General features: G+C 31.6%; 2 protein-coding genes across 4 annotated transcripts in view; both read left to right on the plus strand.

The window, feature by feature from the left end:
- Positions 1-16,204: 16,204 nt before the first annotated feature.
- LOC119835000 (protein Asterix) lies at positions 16,205-17,470 on the plus strand. The gene is made up of 4 exons (XM_038359579.1): positions 16,205-16,387; positions 16,642-16,753; positions 16,911-17,026; positions 17,288-17,470. Exons 2-4 carry the CDS (start codon positions 16,642-16,644, stop codon positions 17,384-17,386), a joined length of 327 nt encoding a protein of 108 aa, XP_038215507.1. The 5' UTR covers positions 16,205-16,387; the 3' UTR covers positions 17,387-17,470.
- A 419-nt stretch (positions 17,471-17,889) lies between these two features.
- LOC119835248 (obg-like ATPase 1) overlaps positions 17,890-23,114 on the plus strand; it is an 11,527-nt gene continuing 6,302 nt past the window's right edge. The window contains exons 1-2 of one of the 3 annotated variants that reach the window (XM_038359963.1): positions 17,890-17,991; positions 18,259-18,440. In XM_038359963.1, the coding sequence (XP_038215891.1) occupies positions 18,260-18,440 (181 nt within the window). In that variant the 5' untranslated portion in view covers positions 17,890-17,991; position 18,259. Of the gene's footprint in view, positions 17,992-18,252; positions 18,441-23,114 lie in introns of all 3 variants that reach the window. The other 2 variants (XM_038359964.1, XM_038359965.1) reach the window with 2 other exon arrangements.

Consider the following 23,114-nt stretch of genomic DNA (forward strand, 5'->3'; position numbering starts at 1 on the left):
TATGTATTCCGATTAGACGATATAATTCCATCCACTCTTCGAGTAGCTCCTACCTGTAGGTTTTAATCATATTGGCTACCTACCTATATATGGGTAATGTTACTATTTAGTAACATTACCCATATATAGGTAGGTATGTGTATTAACACATTACAGTAGTACGTGCCATTGTATTTCAGACAGATTTTAACGTTTATAATTTGGCTTTATTGTATGGTGTATTTCTTTAGTAAGCCTCAAATCTGCGAGGCGTTTCGGCGCCGCCCCGCCCGCCTTCTCAGCTGCTGAGTGTAGCCACGTGTCTTCAGAATAACAGTACTTTGGAGTTTATATACAGAACAGACTTCATGTGATATTAATTAGATTTATTCATTATAAACCTATTATAATAATATAAATGCGAAAGTAACTCAGGCAGAGTTTGAGTCTGTCCCTTCTTCACGCCGAAACCACTAAGCCGATTTGGATGAAACTTGGTATTAAGATAGTTTGTAATCCGAGTTAAACTCAGTAGGACATTTTAACTCTGAAATTCATTTTTAACACGGGAACACGAACTGTGAAGGGAAAACCCTGGAAGTGACTATCTACCTTTCACTACACGGGTGGAGGCGCGGGTGGCAGCAAGCTTGAAATATTTTGAATTCGAAAGAGTTTTTATAAGTTAAGACACAAGACTGTTGTTGGCAGTTTGAAATAATGCAACAACTGTGAACAAAATAAATTACCACACTTGGTTATGGCACAGATAACATAATCACTATATATACGAGGGTTATAGGATTAATACGACGATCACTGACCAACTAAGTACCTATTGCACTGCAACAATAATAACTTTAAACAAGGTATAGTAAAATGTCATATACTGTTGTAATAATGATGCCATATTCGAGGTTATCCATAAACAGATGCAATTGGATAATTAAATTGCATTTATGCACGAGAATTTCAGTAGGTATCTGTAAATACTAGCTTAGATAGTTGTAGTTTCACTCGTTCATTGTGTCATTTTTTTGTATATTTATGGCAATAAATCTTATACAATAACGGATATATAACAATTTTATAAAATAATGAAAGATGAAGAGTTACAATCAAACAATTAAAATACATACGAATAAATATTCATTGTTAAAGTGTAGCTCTGTCCTTTCTCAATAAGAGCCCTTCATTCTGAGATTCATCAAAATCGATTTAATACAGTAGGAAGGACTTCGAAATATATAAAATCGGTACAGATAATAAATTATTGTTACACTCAGACCGATTATAATTTATATTTGATCCTACTAATATTAAAAAACGCTATAGTTAGTAAGAATGTACTATGGATGTTTGTTTCTCTTTCACGCAAGAGCTTATGTTGGGACCTGTATGATAGTTTGGTACAGAGCATATGAGACTATAGCATAAAATAAAATTAGCGGGTACCACGCGAGAGATGCCTCAAGCTCCAGCTAGTACTTATACCAAGAAATGTACCTAAATCTATTTTATAATAAAATAAGGCATGTCAAAATTTTACAAATCCTAATACTCTCTATGTGGTAGTCGAGCACGCTTCGGCACGAATTGGGCCAGCTCGCACCGGGGAAGTACCACACCCCCACAGAAGACCGGCGTGAAATAGCATTCTGCTGTGTTTCGTTCGGTGAGTGGGGGAGCCGGAGGCCCATATCCTTTTCCTTACCCTTCCCAGTCCTTTCCTTTATTCCTATCGCCAATCCTTTCTTAATCCCTTCCCAAAAAGTCGGCAATCCATTTGTAGAGGCGTAAGGTCTTCAATGGACCTTATGCCTCTCCAAATGTTCATGGGCGGTGGTAACGCTTACCATCAGGCGTCCCACCAGCTCCATTGCCGACTGTAACATAAAAAAAAAAAAAAAAACTTATATTTTATTAGTTTGTAAATTCCAGCATGAATTTTATAATACATATTTAAATGTATAGACTTAAAATTAAATGAACACTCTAGGGTATGTACATCATTATAGCAATAAAACTAATTAAACAAAAAATATATTAAATAAATAGACACCATATCGATAATATTAATAAATGAACTTACGTTTTTAAAACATAATTCAGCGCCATCTTGGTGTGAATACAAAAACTAAAAACGTCCTGCCACCTATCGGCGAGTAGTAAAGTTATAGTACATAGTTATAAGCCTATTCTGAAAAATAATGACTTTTCAGAATTGTTATTACAAAATATGTTAATGTATAAAATAATTTTTTATTAACATTTCGAAAGTTTTATAAGAATTGCGACCATAAGGTGAGTCAAACACTTTTCCTCAGTGAACTAGCAAGACTACCTCAAATTATTTAATCGCATGCATAAGTTTACACCCAAACGAGTAATACAATACTACAGATAACATGATAATATATTACTTGTCGAGTTAAAGATGCTGCGCAATCGTGTGAATTAATCTACTTTAAAAAAATCTAATTAAACGTGTTAATTAAATGAAACATGAAACATAATGTTTTAAAACTTCATAAAAAATGATTTGTTTAAGCTTGTTCATCGTGGGAATACTTTCATTTATTTTAATTAGAGGCCTTGTATATTTCTGACATATTTTTTACCTTTATTTACCTTTCTCACCATGGTTGCTTGGTAGATATCACTGCAAAGTGATAAGGCCACCGATTGTACTATATTATTGGTATATGTTATTGTTTCTCTCTACTTTTTCTCCGCTTTTTGTTGAATATTAATCTTGATGTTGGCAATACTAAAAATTTCGTCATGTTTTTATTAACATATTTAGCTATTTGCTTTACATAACTACATTCTTAATTAAAGTATACAGGTTTTAAACAGCTTCAAACATATAGATACATTCATGTACAATGCAATTAAAATTTTATTAAACTTACTTTTTATGAAATCAGATACAATATGTTTATTTTTTATAAAATTTTAATCATCATTAATCTAAAATAACATATTAATAATGGTGAATCTTAGAAAAATATTTCAATGTGCGTTCATGACATGCGCACTGCGCATGTAGGTTTTTGAACATTATTTTAAAACAGTCATTTACAATTTACAAATATGTTATATTTAACAGATAGTAAAGAAATGTGTTCAAGTATATTAGATAATATTCGCAAAAACTGTTTTACCTACGTTTACCCTACAGTTTCGTAATATGAAATTTCATGGAACCTGATCCAATAATCGATTTATCGATTTCTTTTCAATATTTTACTTACTTCCGCCATTTGTTAAATATGAATTACACTATGTACGATGTCAATTATGTATTAAAAATTATATAATTCTGAAGGATTGTATTATTTTTACAAGTATCCAACTCAAAGAATCGTGTAAGACTTCAATTACCTCCTCAATTTGTTGTCATTTGTCATTTTCATAATTTGTACGATAATTGAACAGGAATGGTCTCCAGTCACATTATAAATGTTCATTTAATTTCGAAAACTATCACAACGATACAATCTTTGTCAAAATTGTGTCAATTTAGAGTAATAAAAGAGAGTTTTATGTCGCATTTATTTTGATGCGGTCGATAGAAACATGTAATTACGAAGGGTTTGTGGAAGGCTTTGGCTCAATAATCGCTCACCTACTTATCCTTCTTTGAAATTAATACCGGGGTTTAATTTGGGAAGACACAATTTTTGCGTATTGATAGATATTATAAATTTCATTTGAAAATGTTGAAGTTAACATTTAGCATTATCGTGAAAAATACACGGCATAGACGACTTTCGGTATCTAATATTATTATCTTGATGTAAAAACATATTTAATCATAATAATGCTTGTTTTAAAAAAGCAAAGCTGACAATTTTCCTACCGATAAATAATTACATTGCATAAATATTGCCATACCTATTTAGATGTTTCATAAATAATAAAAAAATAACCCTTACTTTGTGTCAGTTAAACCAAAATATAGCGTTAATGATGTATTTATTAAGAAAGTGTGTTGAAATATATTTATTTAGTTTATATCGTGATTTATATCTATCATTATCATCAACGTTAGCCCATATTGGTTTCCACTGCAGGCACACAGGCCTGCTATGAGGGTTGGCGGGATGGCAGGCATGCCACAAAAAGCGGTTTTTTGAAGACATATTTTGAGCAATTTAGCTTGTGTCGTTCAAAACATTTCTTACTCTCCTATCTCGATAAATGAAATACTCATAATTCATATTCCATATACTGACAAGGCGTATAGGAAAGTAAGAACAAAACACTACAATTCAGACGAATGAAGCTTAAATTAAAATATTGCAGGGAAAAATATTCCGTTTGTAAGAGAAGCATGGAAAATCTAAGTGCCTAATTTTATAGTAAAGAAGTAACTGATAGTATAAAGGTAACGTTTCTGACTAACATATTCCGTTTTAACTATAAAAAGATAAAATTCTAACCTATAACTAAATTTTTATTATTCTGAAACAAATATCCATTCAAAGCATTAAGTATGCACAACGGTTCTTTGTGATTTTCCGAGTGGAAAAAGACAAAAGCACATACCTACTACCGCCAACCTCAATAGAACTGCATCTTTTGTTAATGCGTTCCCGTAACCGATGCTACAAACACAGCTATCACTGCAAACACCAGGCCTATAATCTCGCTGCTATTATGCATAGAAAACACCAGTTGGAACGTTAAAAAACTTACCGCAATGCAACGTGGAAAATCAAAAGCCATTATGGCCTATTACTCGAAGCTAACTCCTATGCCCCGACCACTAGGTATTGTTTGCAAGCGGTGTGAAATTTGCATTTTTCATAAACAAAACAGTGCCGTTGTGAAATGTGACAGCTATTCATTGAATATGTTACGTAACTTATCATTGGCTGTATTACCCAAACATTTCAATAATAACCGACATAATACCTATGTGGCAGAATAATTATAGAGTATTCGTTCTATGGTTCTAAAATCCTTTTTTACGTTATTCGTGATAGTATTATCGTTATCGTAGATAGGTGCTTATTTAAAAAAAAAACTTAAAACCGTTGAATAAATTTCATTCATATGTTTCCTTTAAAAAATCTTATGATTAAAAAATTTAACAATATGTGTATGTATGGAAGAACAACGTTTGTAGGCTTTTTATAATTACGATTTCATAAATATAATACGTACGGGAAAAATATGTTTTGAAGTGTATAACAAAGATTATATGCCAAAATGATATGGTAACTATGCTAGCGTTATACCTACTATGAACATTGGTTTTACTGAAAATTTCGGCTAGTAATGTATCTACCCAAGTACATCAGTTTCTTAATTCATTGATAATAAAGTAGATTCAATTTTTGTTTATTTATTGCAGTTTTCAAGTAGGTATTACATCAATATAAGAAGCAGCAACATAAGATCAACGTGTAATAGGTAGGTACTAGCGTATATCAATGCTACTGTTTCGTACGAATAGTGTGATCTCAGTCACAAAAGTAAAAAAAATTGTTTTAATCAGAATGAGAGCAGACGCTAACTATCATAATATTTCAAACTTTTGTTATTTAATTAAACAAGTACTGTCAAATTTATTTATTTATTAGCAAGGACAAATACTAAATTCACAATGATGTCCTGCCTTCTGAACTAGGTTATTACCTGTATCTCAGAAGACAGTAAGACACACAAATAGAAATTAAGTATGACTGTAAATCGATGCAGTCATTACAGGCGATAAAGCTGTGAAAATTATTGCATAGATTATTTTATTCAAAACAGTCAGGTGCACTTATTCCACGCCGGGGGTATCAAATCGATTTGCCACAATCACTGGCCGCTGTCCGCTGAGCTTTCCGCTTCATTTCAAAACACTGTTATCACAGAGACCGTAGGACCAAAGGCCGCAGGGTCTGATTATGTTATTAGGTCTTTACAATCTCGCTTTGATACCGTTGAAAACCTCGAGAACTATAGCCGTGAGTTATAGTCTAAATATCTTTGAAACTTAGCTGTAATTTGTAATAATGGTAAGAGTGGATTAGTGAGCCACATCTTTATAAAGAAAGTTTAAGAATTATTTCTATCCTTATTAAACAGACTGTGAATTCATCGAATAAATTGTATTGTTTTAAAAAGGTTCGGAATAATATACTGTTCATTTAAATATCAAAATAATTTGAACTTCATACGTAGGTGCCTACATTTAACTAATAGTTAACTAATAGTGAAATACAATAACTTTTCAATAGCTGATATGAACATTTACCAATAGTTAGGTATGTGTATAAGATTTAATTATTAAACAAATTTTCGTGTAAATACTTGCAGACGAATTGACCTTCTCATCTTAAATTGTATAGTTTTTGACTGGTAAACCACATCATATATTTTTCATCAGAATTAAAAGTAAGGCGCGATTTTAAGCTGGTGGAATATTTAGTGGGTGTATTAAGGGGCAAACAATACAACCCGGGAATTTTAAAGAATTTGTGTTTGAGGGTACCAGATCGCTATTTAGGGAGAAGAATCTTACCCCCTTTGCTATATGTTCCAGTAGCGAGGACAAATCTATTAGCCAAAACCCCTTTGACTTGTGCAATCCGTACCATTAACGAAATACACGATAAAATAGATGTGTTTTCTTGTGCTTTGAGTGAGTTTTCAAAGGTACTATTATATCATCTTTGCTATTGTCATAAATAAGCTATAAGCAAAGTTTTGTTGCTTTTGTATAAAATAGTTTTTTAGTTTTGTTACTTTTTTATAAAAGAACTCTGTCGAATTAGGATAATATCCTGTAATGGTAGTAAGTTCTATTTGGTGTGAATAAATAAAAATAAAAAAAAAAAAATAAAAAAATATAATATACCACAGAGAAATTCATCTTTTTAGTTAGTTTTTTTATGTCACAGTCGGCAATGGAGCTGGTGGGTCGCCTGATGGTAAGCTCTTCCACCGCCCATGAACATTTGGAGAGGCGTAAGGTGAATTGCAGATCTTACGCTTCTACAAATGGATTGCCGACATTCAATTGGGAAGGGATTGAAAAACGATTGATGAGAGGAATAAAGGAAATGACTGGGGAGGGCAAAAAAAAAGCATATAGGCCTCCGGCTCCCCCACTCACCGTACGTAACACAATAGCAAGCTTTTATTTAATGCCAGCTTTCTGTTGGTGTGGTACTTCCCCGGTGCGGGCTGGCCCAATTCGTGCCGAAGCGTGCTCGACTAACAAATAGCTTTTGCTAGTTTTAATAGAAGTTTTTTTTAATCCTTCGTTTTATTTTCATTGGCTCATAGAATCCTGTATAATAAAATATTGTACAAAAACAAAGTTCAATATTCCTACAGAATTTTTTTTTTTGAAATTAAGAAAGTATAGTTTATGTTTAATTACTAGCTTTCCGCACGCAACTCCGCCTGCGTAGTGAGAAGAAAATATATACAGACCCGATGCTTTCGCCGCATAGTTCCTGTTCCCATAGGATTTCAGGGATAAAATCTACCCTAGACCCTTCCTGGGGTTTCCTGATATCTGCACAGAAACATGGACAGACAAACAGATAGAGTTTAGTAGTTTCGCATTTATATTATTAATGGGACAGTTTAAGCATTCTTCTCAGTTTCAATCTCAAAACAATATTTTTATATTTAACTCCAATAAACATAACTTCTAACTATACACAATGGTGAGAAAAACAACATATAGGTACACACAACTACATATAAAAATATTATAGATACCTATACAAAACATAAGACCATAATTTCCATTACAGTGAGTGAATCTTTATGTTAATATTACTCCACGTGTTATAAAGAGGAACGGAAAAACCAGTATAAATACATGTAGAGTTTATAGTTGTGGGCGTGTCGCCGTACTCTGATTGGAAGCGGTCGCGCCAATGCGCGTGCGCCGCACAGTAGTTTCCATTTATTTTATTCCAATTTCAAACGTTTTCTACAGTAACAGCTTTTGAGAAAAGAGCTGAAATGTTAAAAAAAGTTCCTGTTATCATTCACCTTCAAATAAGTTGATATTCAGGCCCATTTCTAATACGAAATTATTACTGTAGCTATAAGCCTAAATAGGAAGATATATCTTACAATATAGAAGATATATTTCTGAATAAGTACCTACTCATTCTTCCAGTTAAATTACGTACTAAATAGCTATACCTTTTCGCTACTTAAAGTTACGGAAAACGAAACATCTAAATAAGCAGTCTCACTCCGCGGAACCAGCCATTCAGCTCCCTAAGAACGTTTAAACCCCCGATATTACCTGTAATTGAAGATATCGGACCATTAAGCCTGCCGAGCCAGTTTCTATGTTGATTACTCGGAGTTATCAAGAATTTAAGCATCGAGCATCGATTACGGTGCTACGGAGACTACGGACGCTTCTTCGTAATAACCATGATGAACCGAAATTATATTATTTGTTGGGAATTTTGTTGGAAATGGCGAAAACATTACAGAAAAGTACAGGTATCGTCGGATGGCGGGCGGCACTAGCCCGCGGCCAACACTTCGCCGCCCATATGCAAATTAAACGCAATCAAAATAATCATTTGCGTCTGAAAAGGTTATGAGACTATCATCGATACAAAAATATCAATGTTCCATTAAATATATAGGATAACAAGCGACATGCATGCAGCCTGAACCACAGATAACATAATACCCTGAACCAAATTATTGTTTTTAGTGAAAATTTAAATGAATCTTTATATTAAGTTAGTTCAAAATACGTTTTTTTTTTACTTTCCAGTAGCTCGCCTCGACTTACTGTATCTTTATACTTATTTTCAAAATATGCGTTATAGTTTTTCAGTTGCTCTTTTACATACAAACAAAAATCTAAGCTTTCCAGTTTATTATATTAGAAAAAATGTTCAACTATACTAGGTACAAACGGCGCTATATGTATCTAAATATATGTATAATATTTCTATTTATGTAAATAAAGAAAAATTTTATTTTCGCTTAGGTACTAGATTATACACTACATAGCATCATAACGGGTACCCACTTACATTCAGGTTAATACTACGTATGGTTAAGTCGACATAAATAAGGTAAGTCCTGAATGCACATACATTTAATTATAGTGAGCAGTTACGCTCAGTGCACACTGGACCAATCATTAAGCTGCACGCCAATTGGAAGCAATTAAAAATAATTTCCCGATGTCATTGCTATTCTATGCATTATAATACAGTAGTAGGATTAGATACCGCGCGGAAGTCTGAAAGGTTTAAGGCTGAAGCACACAATAATAAGTGGGTACAAACGATGCGAACTATTTCACTTTATGATAGGTTTCTACTATTAATATACTATAAGTATTTGTACTTATGTACACCCTTAAGATTCAACCGTAACTTTTTTAAATTCATAGCGTTCTTAAGTCAATAAATAATAAGTAGGTGTTTACAGTATTTGTCAAAATATATATATATCCAATAGTAACAAGTACTTAGATACTTACGTACTACTTACTTACGTATATCCTACTAATATTATTAATGCAAAAGTTTATAAGGATGTGTTTGTGTTTGTAGCTCTTTCACGCAAAAACTACTGAACCGATTGCAGTGAAATTTGGTACGTAGGCAGCTGGACAACTGGAATAACATATAGCCAGCCCTTTTTGTTTAGTTTTATATATGTATAGTAACAAGTACTTATTTTTAGTGTATGGTACCTCGTGATTTCAATTTTCTACTTTCGTATTACAGGAATCAATAAAATTTTATTGATTTACCATAATAATATACATAATACATGAATCTGAATGTATTTGCTTAAACTATGTTTTGTAATTAGATAATATTTATAAATTTATTCAACCTATTGTAGAATTTCAGAAAAATAAATAAATAAAAATAAACTACTCTTCCTTTTAGAAGTCAGTTAATAATTACTTGATTATCTTATTTCCATTACCACTTACAGATTATAGGACACGGTTACACTCGTATGACTTCCATGATTATACGTAGTTGGCAATTAATAATTAAGTAATCAATTCTTGCATCTGTCATAAATTGTCAAAATTAACATATCCGAATACCTTTAGATACATTATTTTAACAGAAAATATCTGCTTATATATCTATATGTTATGAGTATCAAAAAAAGACATCAGCAGCGTTCGACGAAACAGGTTTTTGACACTAGTATTATCATAAACACCGTATGCCCTTAAGTAGGTACTTAAAATATAAATAATGGCAAAAAACCCTCACTGTGTTACACCTTGTACCATAATTTGTCCTACAAGTAGGTTGTAATACAGCGTTCGTGTGGCGCCTGAATTCTGATTAGCATAGACGTAATGCCAAAATGATTCAGGTCCAGGCTTTACTGGCATTATCAGCGGTTCAGCAATGTGTTGGATGTGAGCAATTTGCCTCCATTCGTTGTAATGACAGACCGCGGCGTCCTCACTTGATGCTGCATAATGAGATCCGTTTGATCCTGACGAGCGTGTCTATTAAATATGTGTAATATATATCTAAACGTTTCTTTGTGTGGAGATTCATTTAAACTGCTGAACAATTGTCACTGTTGACAGAATAATTTGATTGATACTTGGATATCTATTTTTTTATCACAAAGAATATATTTTTCAATTCGTATAAAAGGCCATTTTTATCTTGGGTTGACTCATATTATCCAAGATAGTCAGCTAGTTTTGAATATAATGGCGAAAACTATGTACATAAAGGTTATAAATTTTTGTTAATAAAGTTTAATTTAAATATTATTTACTTTTTGTACCTACTCTTAATACAAATTTATTGGTATTTTAAACAGCAAGTTTTCCCTGATCTTTTCAACCTCTGCCTGTGTAAACACTAATTAAATCGAAATATTATACAATCGTTGTTATCTAACTTAAACAGATAACTAAGCAAACAAATATCTATATAATACATTATATTTATAAATATGTTATATAGATATTTGTTTGCTTTGCTATAATAATATATTTTAAGCTACTTATCCAAAACAAGGCAGGACGAGTGACCTACTGGAACGAATAAGCTACAAAGGCATATGTTTTGAATGTTACAGCCTACCTTATCATTTACCACATTACGTGAGCAATGATTATAGTAATCAGCTCATGGAGGAACAATAGCAATGCACTCTCCCTGCCACCACATGCCTTTGAATACAGGGTGTTTTTATTGTTCATGTGTAAAATTTACCTACTTGAACTTATTAGTCATTCTTCATTGTACCTGCGATATAGATTAGGATCTAGGCATCACTTTTCTATCGCTTGAAAATAAGTATGTTTGAAAAGAAGAGATTTTCAATTCTACATTTCAGCAGATGCGTTTCGTCATCAAGGATGTCGGATATGTTCATTTGCGCGTATAAATACTTTATGAAACTTACACTATTAAAATACCCATTCTATAACTTAAAATATCACCATGTATATATATTATACAAATTTAATAGAAAATATGACCCTTTCACTGTTCTACATAATTAAGGAGTGCGCAACGTTACAAAGAGCCGATCGGCCACACGTTGCTAACAGTGTTTTATTCGTTGAAATCGGTTGACAATAGCGGCGCACGGCACCCTTTCTTCGACAATTTACTGAGCAGCAGGCTCCGGAAGTAGAACCCTTGCATTAGGATTCCTTGAGACTCTCCGGGCGATACATTGTTAGTTGAGGAACTCCGCCCAATCTGATTTTACAGAAGTAAGACAGCGCGTGACACATTTTACGGTTAAACGGTTAAATCTTTATTGCTCACGATAGTATTGAATAAATATAAAACAAATCATGAATTTTCTATACACATACCTAAATCAAAGGAAAATACCCTGATCTAGGTCCATAAAATGAAATGTATAAATAAATGAATGAATGTAAAACATTGCTTGCAATTAAACAGACTTTATTAGACATATAAATAACTAGCTTAAATATATTGGTTTGTTGAACCATAAACTATACAGGAACTGCTATTTTGCCCTAGTTATAAGCATCAAAACCCGCCAAACTGACGCCGTCGTTTAATTTAAAGTCTCGTCATTGACCTTGTTGTACCATGAACTTACAACCATTGATTACCAAATCACTAAAGCATAGTCTATACTTAACGCGCATACTCGTTCGCAACGATTTAAATAATAAATATCTTAGATATCTAAATAACACCCGACATTGTTTTACCTTTTCGAAGAGCTGCATGTTAATGACCCATATTATGTCCAATCGTTAATAAAATTATGAACTCACCACGTTATTTGACTTAATTTGCTTCAATCATTTCTGAGTCAGACACGCAAATTGCTAAACACAGTATTTTTATTGTTGCAAACAAATTTATACGATTCTTTGCAGTCACCTGTCTAATACTCACTTTTTTTATCAAAAATCGTGTAGGTATTAGGTTTGCATATATGTATTTTACCTTCTATGATTTCCTTGTTTTTAACTACTTTAGCTCTAGATAGTGGAAGTTCTGCACTGTTCCCTTACAGTTTATTTTTATAGTTATACGAGGGAATTTTTTAAACAAAATAAAGCGAAATATACAATGGGCTGGTAAGATCTATTTTCAACAAAGCATTTGTACCTTAAAGCTGGCCAACTTAGTTAATAGCACCCACTTTAAAATTTCTGAAATCAGATGCGAGACACTTATCAAATTCGACAAATAAGACGTTTTATATGGCAAACGCCAACCACTCGTAATAAAATGTATCACTGGAAGAGACTGTTTCCCACGAAGTAGGGAATTCTCGGGTGGGAGCAAGGTTTCTTAATTTCTATGTTTCATTGTGTTTTTTGAAAAATAAATGATTGTTTATTGTAATTCCTGCCAACGTCATATCATTGGTATCAATGGTTGGTAGGTATTCAAAATTGTGAGATGAGGGAGAGTACCTACTCCGTAATTGAATGTATTTCGTTTATCTGCAACATCAATGACCAGTTTCTTCGACTATCCAACTTGACTATCAGTGTGTAAGCCTGGTTATCATTTTTGCCTCATATTTTTATACATTATCCATGAAACTGACTGGTGTGTACTAATATATAATGATGTAACATAAATGGTGTGTATTAATATATAATGATGTAACAACAAATTTAAAGTTTTCGTAATTTTTCCTTTATGAAATGATTGACGAAATTTCGATACCGCAATCCTACTTCAGCTGACAATTGACGTACTTGTTAACCACTATAAGTGCCCTAAAATCATGATGATTATTAATATACCCGTACTTATTTCGCGCAATAGTTAATAGCAAATAATTGTAGCTCACAACGCAAAATGCGCATTCATGGGAAACCAATTAATCCGCCATAGCCATGCCATATTACTAAATTATTCCCGCCTCCCATCCGTTCCTGCAGTGCTCCCGCGATACGCTTCACTCACGTTCAAATAATTACACACATTCTTTGACATGTTCCCTGCTATCATTTCAAACATGTCTGGTAATCACATACAAATTCGAAAATTTTTAAATCCATCTTAAATTTAGCTTTTCACCATCTTTCTCTACCTTAACGTACCTACTTAGGTATAGAATAAGCTTTGTTTATAAAAATAATAGCTCATAATATATGAATAACTAGATTAACAGCATACCTAATAGTATATACCTAGGTTAATTTATTGATTATATATTTATTACTAATATTGAGATTTATGAGATATAAGGAAATAAATAACTATTTTTCAAATAAATTGGTACGTGGTATAAAGGTGGTACGTTCATAGTCAAAACTAGAGCAAATTTAAATGGGGCCATACGGCATCAGCTTTATAGAAAAAAGAATCATCGAAAACGGTCCACCAATTCAAAAATTCAGAGGTACCAAAGTCAAAAAAACAGGTGAATTTATAACCTCCTACTTTAATGAAGGCGGTTAAAAAGGATTTCAGTAATATAAAAGTGCAAGGACAAGCTCTTTAAACAATAATTTTATTCATCGATAAATATTTTCTAATGTATGCTGCCGAATCTAGACATAGTACTTAAGTACCAACATAATACCCAAATGTACCTGTTCATATGTCCTATTATGGCTAAGATACTGCTGAACATTCGTGCCATAAGTAATAATTACACATAAATAATTTACATAAGTTTCCAGTTATGTTATTTTAGATTTCACATGTAAATGCTTGGGCGAGGCATTGCGTGCATGCCGCAGGCAGGGGGCGTGCAACCACTAACCAATAGAGACGGGCCGTTGCAAAGCCTCCAAACATTTTTCATGGAACCTAAATTAATTGAGATGTTTTGCATAATTTCAACATTACTACGAAAACTTCTATATCTTATAATACATAACATTAAACGGTAATGTATTCATACATTTATGCATATTTATATAAATATAGGCATACCTAAACATTCATAATTACGTACTTAATTCATTATTAGTAAAATTATTTATGCAGAACCATAAAGGTACTTACTAATATATTAGAAAGAAAGATAAAAATACGTATTTAGAATTAATTTAATTTAAAATATGTTGATACTTACGAAATCTATAATTAACAAAAATCATTATTATTAGATTGATTTTTAGAACTACTTGAATGTCATTACGGAATAGCTTTTCAGTTCTAAAGGCTAGAAAATTTATTAAAAATATCCATACTAATATTATAAATTATAATATACTAAAAATTATATACTTAACTTAAGAGTCTCCGAAACTACTGGGCAGATTTGGATGAAATTTGGCACAAATTCCTTGAATTTTTATCCGAAAAATCCCACTGGAACGAGAACCATGCGGTTAAACCACAGCACTGATAACTAATTTGATGAAAATTGTTGAAGACCCAGAGCTTTATTATTTTCACAATTTGTCCCCGCGGGTGAATCCGCGTAAAGAGCCAATTGAAGTCAGTATTTTATGATTTTTAGCTTATGGTTTTTTTCAAAACAAGTCCCATTTGTAATAATGAGTTTTTGTGTTATAATTCAAAATTGAGCGTCGGCGGACGGCTCCTCCCGAGACCTGGTTGGTCTTCACCTTCTTTGTAAGTTGTACAAGTTTTTAAAATGTATATATCCTGTTGTGTCCCAGAAGGACACCTGTATGATTATAATCCGGTTTAATAATTTGTGAAACATTAACAGATCATACCGGAAAGAGAGATTTTTTCACAAACGATATTTTAAATAATTTACCTACTGCCCTTTATAATTATTTGATGAAAACCTAAAATGTATCAATATATCCCTTAAGAAGAACAAGGTCACACTGAAAAGATAGTTAAAAGTTGCTAGTACATTTTTCCGAATATTTTAATGCACGATCGCCGTAAAAAATATAGTATATCGATATGTCGATAATAATTGAATAATTGAAATATAGTCTACACTGGCACTATTTGCCATATGTTTTTATTACGAAGAGGAAAAATATAATATCCACTCGAATGTGCCATGAAATTAGTCCCACGACCGAAATGTAAATTAAATTTGCCAAGACGGCCATATTGTGGGAAAAGGTTGCGAGTTGCCTCCTTATAATATAAATTGAAAATATTGAGTTCAAATACTCATATAAATATGAGTAGATAATTTACACTTCACCCGCTATCGTTAACAGTTGTACTATGGTTCCTAAAAATTGTCAAAATTTTTTATTTGTATTAATATTGACAAAAATCTATTACTGTTTTTTTATCTATACACTTATCTTGCATAAAATAACGTCAATATTCATAAACTAAATGCAAAGCGATATTTTCAATAACAATTGAATTAAAATATATTGACAATGGCCAGCATTATGATAATCCATACAGTCGTTCAACGAAGACCGACATGAGACAGGTCTAGCATGCGGAAGGGGCAAGAGGAGAGATGCAGGGGAATGAACCTTAGCCTTACAAACGTCTAAGTTTTCATAATTACTGTTATATTATTTACTATTATTATATGCAACTGTAAAGAGGAGATTAATAACACCAAAGAATAAAACAGTATTTTAAAGAACAGCGTTGCTAGCTGTGTTAATAGCATATTTTCCTAAACGAATGTATTATATTTTCCTATTTATTTCCGTATGGTTGGTGGTTTTTCTACCTTTGACTTGACCCTGGCAAAAAGTTTTCGCTCTCATTGTCATAATTAAGAAAAAAGAAAAAAATTTTGGACATTTGTCAATATTCAATGCCAAAGTATGCTGTATGACGTTTTCAAATTCCACTCTCATATGACAAGGTGTCTATTGGTATTTAGTACAGGATTTATTTGTCACCGAATAATTTAACTATTGTGTATATTAAGAATTTATACCCATACTTATTCAAACTTTATTTAGTTTTGTTCCAATCTTTTGATTAATAAAAAAAAAGCTACAACTATTTGCGGGCCATCAATTAATTCCACCAAGGTATTTATTCTTTCGCGATGAGATTTGATTTTCAACGAAATTCCATTTTTTAAATTTTAATAGTAAATACCTATTTAGATCAGCATAATTGGTATGCTGTAATTGTAACTTGAACTTTGAATAATTATAATGACCTTAAATAATTTTCCATTTTAATATTATCTTCTACATTTTAAGTAAAATTTACAAACTGTAATATATTTATTTGCTTTATAAAGAATATAAACATAATGTTTTTTTATTGCTTATTTCAGATGCAATTAACAGTTGACCCAAGACGTGCAGATCGTGAGCGGCGCTACAAACCGCCTCCACCAAATTCAGCACCTGCTGAAGATCTAACAACTGATTATATGAACATACTTGGTAAATAATCAAAGAATTACTGTGACCTAGATTGTAATATAACCTTAGTTTTAACTTGTCTGAAATGTATTTTTTTCATAATACATGCTCAACAAGCTCTAAGTACAACTTTTTCATATTAATTAAAAATGATTAATAATTTATCCGTTTATTCCAGGAATGGTATTTTCCATGTGTGGTCTCATGATGCGATTGAAGTGGTGTGCTTGGACAGCCGTTTTCTGTTCCAGTATTAGTTTTGCAAATTCCAGAGTATCAGATGATACAAAACAGGTAATTGTGTAATAAAATAAATAATAAGGAGAAGAAACAATGTAAATGCATGATAACATATTTACCTGACCTCTGAGTAAATATTGAATCATGCTATAAAATACATATGTTAGCTAATTTGAAATTTGTTATTTTTACATGTCACTTGAAAATTCCAAAACCTGACTTATTCAATAAACATTGTTTCTTTTAGTAAAATATGAATATAAGGTAAATAAGTTACTCTTCTAAATATATGAGACTTAATATGTCTTTTTTCAGATTATCAGTTCCTTCATGTTATCTATATCTGCTGTTGTTATGTCTTATCTTCAAAATCCAGCACCAATGTCTCCACCATGGGCTACACTTACAACATAAGAGAATAAATCATAACATTTCTTTGTGTGTTAATAAAGAATATTTCAATGTATATCTAAATATATTTATATCTGTATTGCAGTACACTAGAATGCGTTTTGTTTGACCCACCAAATGATTTAGATTATCGGTTAAATTTCCATAATTCACATATTATCCCTCTTTAATATATTAATATTTTTCATTATTATTAATTTAGGAAATATAAAACGTGTAAAGTTATAAATTCTGTAATTCTGCCTTCCACAGTCTTTTGTGAAAAAGCTTGTTTTTTATTTCTTAAATTTATAATATAATTATGTGCATATTCCCGATACAAATTCGATATTTTCTTATACCTACTTAAATTCAATTATGATAACAATCTGAAATGTTTACCTTTTTTTTAATATATTACTTTGAGTCTATTCATGCTGTGATTAGTAATATATTTTTATATTAATATGTTCACATAGAATAACCGTAGCCTTAGATTTTTTACTAATTGGTGTACACGCAGCATTATTATCATGATTCGTGACACGAGTAGCTGTCACTGTCAAAATCCGGCTTTTGCAATTTAGAATTACTTTCCTGAAACCACATTGAGGTATATATTGTTTCATGTAGGTATATTATATTATTTGAATGAAAATAGATTAATCTAAAAATGTTATGAATACTTTTACCCTTTAAAAAAAATCATGAGCTACATAGTTATTTAAGGCAGTGTTTTATTGAAGTGCATAAGGTTATATTAATAATAAACAGTTTTATCACATAATAATGGATTAAAATCTTATATTTAATGTATTTGTGGATATTCACGTCCCTTAATTGTTTTTAATATATTTATAATGCAGTGTGCCAATTATTTGTGACTCTTGTTTTAGAATGCCTCCTAAAAAAGTGGAAGAGCCAGAAAAAAAACCACTTATTGGTCGTGTCGGAACAAATTTGAAAGTCGGAATAGTTGGTGTACCAAATGTCGGAAAATCAACGTTCTTCAATGTTTTAACCAAGAGCCAAGCAGCAGCTGAAAATTTTCCATTCTGTACCATTGATCCGAATGAAAATAAGTATCCTATGTTTTCTATTATTCTCATAAAATTATTTATTATAGAATTCAATAGTGGTCTTGAAAATTCATATTATGTATTTAGTATCAAGACACAAGTACTTATAAATTAGCAGTAAATCACATTCATGTGTTGATTTAAAAATAGCTTCACTAGGTAAAAAACATTTAAAAATTTAAAGTTGGAATCTTAAGTGAAAACCATAAAAAATTAACATTTGATGACATCTCAAATTCTGACATTTGTTTCAAATGTTAAAATGATTGAATTTGAAAAATATATACCAAATTTGGACATAAATGATAAATATTGTGTAAACAATGTGAACATTTGTAAAGCTTTATCTTACAGGGGTGATTGCGCTAATATATTAAACAAACAAGAAAAAAAGGATTGTAAATGCCATGCTCGTCCATTGGCGGCAACTGTTCTTGGCATCAATAATACAGATATACCTATTCCAGACGATCTCCAGTTCTATAATTCCTGGACGGATATGGATGCTCAGGAAGCCTACTTGAAAACAAGACCAACATCATATGTAATACTTGGAAAACCTGGTACTGGTGCATATACTTTAGGAGAAGCTCTATCTAAAAAACTTAATTGTATACATATTTGTCCTAAGAATATATTGATTGATGAAATTGACCAACAAAGCCCAACTGCACAATGCATAGACTTCAATATGAGACACAATAAAGTTTGCCAAACCGACACCATATTAGCAATTATGAAGGAAAAATTAGAATCAGCAGCTATTAAACATAGGGGTTTTGTAATATCAGGCTTTCCTTTACTATCTTCAAATAGGAACATACAATCGTATTTTGATACACTAAATGGAGAAGAATCAATTTCAGTTGTTAAAGAAGTAATTTATGAATTGATAGGTAATTTGAAGAAGAAAAAGTCTAAAGCACCAAGAGGGTCTAGTTCATCAAAAACAAGTGGTTTGGGTATTGAAGAAGAGGAAGAGGCGGAAGAAGAACAAGAACCGGAAATTGAACCTGAAGAAAATGAAGACCAACATGTGGAACTTCCCAAATTCATACTTGACACTTGTAGTGATCTCATCACTCATAGAAAAGCTTACTTTACCACTAAAAGAGCTGTAGTACAACAGCAAATACAAAATGTTTTTAGCTACAAACCTGATATAATTATTCACATTACATGCTCTAACAATGATGTTATTTCCAAGCGGAGTCGCAAATTTTTTAATTATCAAAACAGTTTCAACAATTACAACCCATTTGCATCATACCCAGAAAATGAAATTAGATGGCCAACAAAATATACTATGCAGGATTACTCTAAACCATTTGATACTCATGTTTTTAATCCAAAATATAACTGCCAACATCCTATTAACTTTTCTGTTAATACAAAGGGACAAATATGTAATTATAAAGACCATGTGCATCATTTCATTGAAGAAAAAATAAAGAATCATAGTCCAAAGTCCCTCATAAAATTAGATGGTCGAATGACTATCCATCAAATGATGTATATTATTACTGAACGACTTACTCTTTTGCCTATTAAACCTATCTTATTGCCAGAACCTCTTTACCTAGAAGATCCACCTGAAGATATGGATGAATTTTGGAAAACAGTTGAAGAACTTAATGTTGTAAGGAGTGGAAATGTAAACTTTAATAGATATCCTTCTCCATGGTACAATAGATGTCCAGTAGAATTAAAAAGAAGACGTTCAGTCCAGGGACATCCACGATTTGCTGTATCATTTTTTAAACATATTTACATTTTGTCATGTCTTAACAATATGATAGAATTTTGTAGAAATCCAAGACCTTTTCTTAAGTTAATCTACTTAGAACCTACATGTAGGACTATTGTAATAGGTTCAAAATGCTCTGGTAAAACAATGGTGTCAATGTGTTTGTCATGGTTATTTGATGCTCCTGTGATCTCGTTCACTGAATTATTATGTAATGAACAGCAAAAAAAGTACAATAATTATGCTAAAACCATATTTTCCGAAATTAGTGCAATTATAGAAGATACAAGATTCACTAAATGGCAAAATATGGAACTTGAAAGAGTGTCTGACTTAAATATGTGGTTTAATATGACTCATAATAATTTGAATTCTTATCTTCATGTTTATAAAGAAATTTTGAAAAGAGAAGATACAGTACATGATATCTCAGATGATGAAGATATTTTATCTAAAAGATATAAAAACTTAAAAAGTAAATTGTTGTTTTTGCCATTTTTAGATGATATAAAAATGTGTCAAAATGTTGTACAAGGACAAAACCTTTTGCATTATGCTCCTGCTAATTTAAAGCAAGAAATAGAAAAGCCGTCAATGCCAGTTCTTGGTGACGATGACGTAACTGACGCCATTACAGATTATATAAAAACAAATGATTTGCAAAAGGAGATTGACACAAAACCGGAAGAAATAATGACAGAAATAATTAAAATCTTAAAAAATATGGATGAGGAAAGTTTTTCTAACAATGTTATTAATGGTTATAGTAAATTTATAATTGATGAATTTCCATCTGAATTGGAATATTGGGATTTTTTAATTGAAGCTAATATGTTGCCTGATTATACAATTGTTCTCATTGAAAATAGGGAAGTGGATGAAGAACTCATTCAACATTATATAAATGTAGAAAAAAGCATAAAAAATTATCAAGAACGCTATTTAATGAGCAATGATGTGCTTGTGAAAACAAAATTATTAAGTGGTTGTCCTTTAAATTCAAACTATTTAGATATGAAAACAATATGTGATGAGATTGTTCATAACTTATTTCAAGTTGAAGAAAATGACAAAGATATTAATATAGGAGAGGTGAGTGCTGCCTACAGTGTGGGATTTGAAAAACTGAAAGAAAACTGGGAAGGGGTAAAATTAAAATTAGATGAACAGTCGAAAATCTACATAGATGTTGAGTTAGAAGGCAAATCCGATATTGAAATTATTGATGAAGTCTTGTTAAAATTAAGAAGAGCATATTGTAATGTATGTTCTGCTGATGAGGATAAAGATATTCCTGACCAGGATAATGAAGACGAGACTATACAAGATTTGTTAACATATAATGACGATAGGAAATTTCCAGAAACCAATGTGTACTGTCCAGTATCATTCTACGATTTTAATATTCTTTGGGAAGGAAAACCAGATATAAGCGTGAAGTATGACAATAGAGTTTATTTGTTTGCTAAAGAAGATTGCTTGGATAAATTTCAAAAATACTGTACACAATACCAATCTTACAGCAAACCTTTCAAAAAAATTCCTTGTACCAGAATCTGTATAGTAGGAAGCATAGGAAGTGGCAAATCAATTGTTTCAAAAAAACTTGCGAAAGAATTAGGTTTATTATATGTAGACTACAATGAATATATTAACAATTATTTAGTTCCGAAACATTTCAAAAAGATTGGTTGGCAGTATGAAAATAGCTTCACGGATAATTTAAATGAAGAAGAAAATGCTGAAATTCAGATGGATGAAGAAAATGAAAATTATGTATCAGAATTACTATCGAATGAAAACGAATTAAAAAGAACAATATCTAATTATTTTGAACGTGGTGTTGCCCTACCATCTTTATTAACTCATAAAATTATTAAAACACTGTGGTTTGACGAACCTTTTAAATCAACAGGAATACTAATCGATGGTTTTCCGAAACTGCCAAATGATGTTGAAGATATGATTTCCTGCTTTTGTATTCCAGATTTAGTCATAGAATTAGAAGGTAATTCAGAAATTGCTGTGGAAAGAGTATCTCCCATCATGTTTAAAATTTGGAAGGCTCAATTAAAACAAGCAAAATATATAGCCCAACTCAATTTTCAAGCAGAGCGTAAGGAATGGTTTGATTTAATTACAAAAAAAGCGGTAGCTAAACTGATTGTTGATGAAGTTGTAGACTCTGCGTGTGTAAGCGATGAGCCACAGCCTAACTTGTCTGTACAGAGTACAATATTTGATGCGCATCCTTCTGGTTCTTCAAATGTTGATCCAAATTTGTTTAGTATTTATAATGAATTAATCCTAGAATATCCGGAACCTGTCGATCACAGTGAATGGGAAAACCCTGATGATGTTTTGGAAAGAATTAATTCTAGGATCGAAGGTATTTATGAAGTCTCGGATGAAAATATTCAAGCATTTAAAGATATATTGAATGAACAAAGAATAAAAGTAATTTCTATTAATGGCTTGAAATCTCCAGACAAAGTCTTCAGAAGTTGTTTGATTAAACTATCATATTTACGAAATCGAAACGAATCGTTTCTTGAACAAACGTTTATAATAAATGGTGACTTAGCTGAAATGCTAATTTTAGAAGGTTTTTTCTTCTTCAGCAAATTTTACCGAATGTGTCCTGTTCATATTTATGAAAATCCTTTAACTCTCTTTAATTCCTATAACATTAGTAAACGTTGTGGAAAAGTATTTCCAATTATACATCGTGCTTACATTTATTTTGTATCATCGGAAGAGAATGTAAAAAAGTTTAGAATTAACCCATTGAAGTACATCAAATGTAAGAAAATAGAACAGTATGTTGAATATCCTTTGCGCATTGGTGTTATTGGACCTCCTAAATCAGGAAAATCTACGTTATCTGCGAAACTTGCTAAACGTTTTGGATTATTATGTTTGACGA

The sequence above is a fragment of the Zerene cesonia genome, chromosome 20 (assembly GCF_012273895.1).
Source record: "Zerene cesonia ecotype Mississippi chromosome 20, Zerene_cesonia_1.1, whole genome shotgun sequence".
In the NCBI taxonomy this organism is placed as follows: domain Eukaryota; kingdom Metazoa; phylum Arthropoda; class Insecta; order Lepidoptera; family Pieridae; genus Zerene; species Zerene cesonia.